General features: G+C 48.2%; 1 protein-coding gene across 1 annotated transcript in view; it reads left to right on the top strand.

Moving 5' to 3' along the window:
- Positions 1 to 2,790, top strand: part of LOC106813907 (regulating synaptic membrane exocytosis protein 2-like) — a 33,882-nt gene that overhangs the window by 21,981 nt on the left and 9,111 nt on the right. The window contains exons 10-11 of the mRNA XM_014818151.1: positions 663 to 906; positions 2,391 to 2,508. Coding sequence (XP_014673637.1) covers positions 663 to 906; positions 2,391 to 2,508 — 362 coding nt within the window. The remainder of the gene's footprint in view (positions 1 to 662; positions 907 to 2,390; positions 2,509 to 2,790) is intronic.

Here is a 2,790-nt window from a genome sequence, read left to right as displayed (position 1 = left end):
CACACACACACACACACACACACACACACACACACACACACACACACACACACACACACACACACACACACACACTACCACACGTGTGCGCGCACACACACACGCACGCACACGAACGCGCGTGTGCACGCAGCGCTCGTTCGTTTGTTCGCGCGCACGAGCACCCGAGTTCTCTAGCCGTAGCCATGCATAATTTATGTGTTTTCCCACGACTGCATGTCATCTAGCCGTCGCTAGCTCTCGCAGACAATGTAAACAGCACGCGCGTTCAATATAGCAGCGATGCAGCCGTAATGTCATCATTCTCTCTCGCGTACGCCGACTCGCTGCCAATAACTCGCACAATGTTTAATGTCAGAAGCTGGCACACTGCCTCGCGCCGCGTTCTTATATACCGACGCAAGAGTAAGACGCCGTCGTCGTAACAGTCGTGCCACGTTCTTTTTTCTCTTGCCGACGCTTCGTCGTGTCAGCCGGGTCGTCCGTAGAATCGCGACGACCGATTTGAGTTTTGCCGTGCACTTGTCGACTATTGGCAGCGATCGTCCCCGCGGTAGCCGACTCTCGCGCTCGCGCGCCGGGCGACTCGCCCTCGAGGCGTGTGGAGGCGACGGTGACTCGTTCTGACGACGCGTGCTCGCACGCGCGCTTGTTTGTTGCAGTGGTGGAGCGGGACGAGCGGGAGCGCATCGCCGCCGAGAAGCGCGAGGCGGAGCTGCGTGCGCGGCTCGAGGTGCCCGAGCCCGGCGCGTACCCACGTCACCAGCGCTCGCCCATGCCCAGCGAGCGAGACAGCAAGCAGCAGCAGCAGCAGCAGCAGCAGCACGCCGCCCCTCGGGCGAAGTCGCCGCGCCGCGACCGGCTAAAGGAGAGCGCGCAGCGGTCTATGTCCCCGCTGGAGATGAGGTGAGAACAACATCATCATTGCTACGACATGTGAGGATGAGGGAGGCTGTCGCTCCGCCTCCCCCTGTGTAGTCATGAAAACGCTGAGTGTTGGATGACCATGGGCTCGTTGTCAGAAACAAGTTGAACAGAATTATTGTGTAGTGACCACCAGTGTAAGTGTTGACATTGGTGTTAAGTTTTTCTCGTAGGCCGCACCTCTACGCGCTGCGTATGACAAACTCTACCGTGTGTTTGTCAACATTTAATGAGAAAAAGGTGAACGTTAAGTGTAATCGTAGCTACTGTTATAGGAAGGTTAGGAATTTTGTTTCTGACGACAGGCCCCAGGTTCGATGTTAGGTGTTGGCCGTGAAGCTAAGAAGTCAGAGACGTGTGACTACTTGCGTTGTCGTCTGTGGCACGCCAGTGTGCTCTAACATGATACGAGAATAGGGTGACTCTCAGTGAGCCTCATGCTCTCAGTCACGATTGGTGGGGCACAAGGCCGTACGCAGGAAATTTTCTGTAGGGGGGCAAAGGTACTCCCCATGCCCCCTGTGCCCTAAAGTTTCGCAATTTCACATTTCTTTATTTAAAGTAATTTTTCTTTGATGATTTAAGATAACCTTTTGTCACATTTCTATTTTATTTCTAAAAGTGTACAGTATTTGTCCCATTAAAAGGCATACTCTGAAAATCTCTAGGGCGGGGGCAACTGCCCCTGCTGCCCCCCTGCTGCGTACGGCCCTGCTGGGGCAGGGATTTTGGGGGAGATGTTTTTGATATTTTGCGACGTAAAAATATCGCTCGTCTTCTCGTGGTGAGAGGTGTTGTCGAAGGGTAATGATGACGAGCGGATGCCGCAAGGATGATAGCGGCTCATTGCCATGGCTTCATCTCATACATCTGTCTACAATGTGAATGTATATCTGCCTCCCACCTACAACTGACGTACCACAGAGGCAAACCAATATCCCCCGGGAATTAAGCAACCAGTAGCTAATAACTGTATGACACGTGGGCAGGGTGGATTATGTTTGGTTGCAGTGTGGGGGCTGCTATTAATGATGGCTGTTTATCCGCCTGCGCACTCTAAATGGCAGATATGGTACAAGAAATATGACAAGTCGATTAAGTGGGAAAGCAGTGCACTTGCAGTTAGTGTTGGCTACGTGTATATATACCACGCTGTCCACTAGTCCTCACTGTTCATACTGCCGCTGATTACTTACAGGGGAGTTGTCATATTGGAGAGATCAATAATTATGCTAGGAGATCACATTTGTTGTTTTTGTCAATATGTCGGATAAACGACACATGCAATTGTATAGCACAATAGACCTTCACTAAGGTAGCCAACCTAGGTACAAAGGTAGTTCTGGTGACTCCTACTGGTGTCTTATTAGTTATAAACACAGCACATCCAGTTCTGTCGCTTTTTATCACGTAGAGTCGCCGAGGATAATGCTGATGATGCTTATAATTGTCTTGCTGTGTTGCAGAGGTAGGGGGCTCCACTCAGAGGGAGAAGGCACTCCAGACGACAGTATGTCGCCGAAGAAACGGCAGCTGCCTCAGATACCTCTCGATATGCAGGGGCAGAGAGATAAGGTAGAATATGTGCGTGATCGTTGTTGTGTAAGCTTATTACATGTATTAAGGCATCTTTGAGGTAAACTCAGTTTTGACTAGATCAGAAAAGTTTTTATAATAATTGTAATAATTGTAATAATTGTAATAATAATAATAATAATAATAATAATAACAATAATGATAATAATAATAATAGCATTTAAAGTGTTTAATTAATATTGTGTTCCCTCCTAGTTTGATATATATTAGTTATATATATATATATATATATATATATATATATATATATATATATATTATTATTTATTA

Source organism: Priapulus caudatus, unplaced genomic scaffold (genome assembly GCF_000485595.1).
Source record: "Priapulus caudatus unplaced genomic scaffold, Priapulus_caudatus-5.0.1 Scaffold843, whole genome shotgun sequence".
NCBI classification, from domain to species: domain Eukaryota; kingdom Metazoa; phylum Priapulida; class Priapulimorpha; order Priapulimorphida; family Priapulidae; genus Priapulus; species Priapulus caudatus.
This window is presented reverse-complemented; position numbering and strand designations above follow the sequence as displayed.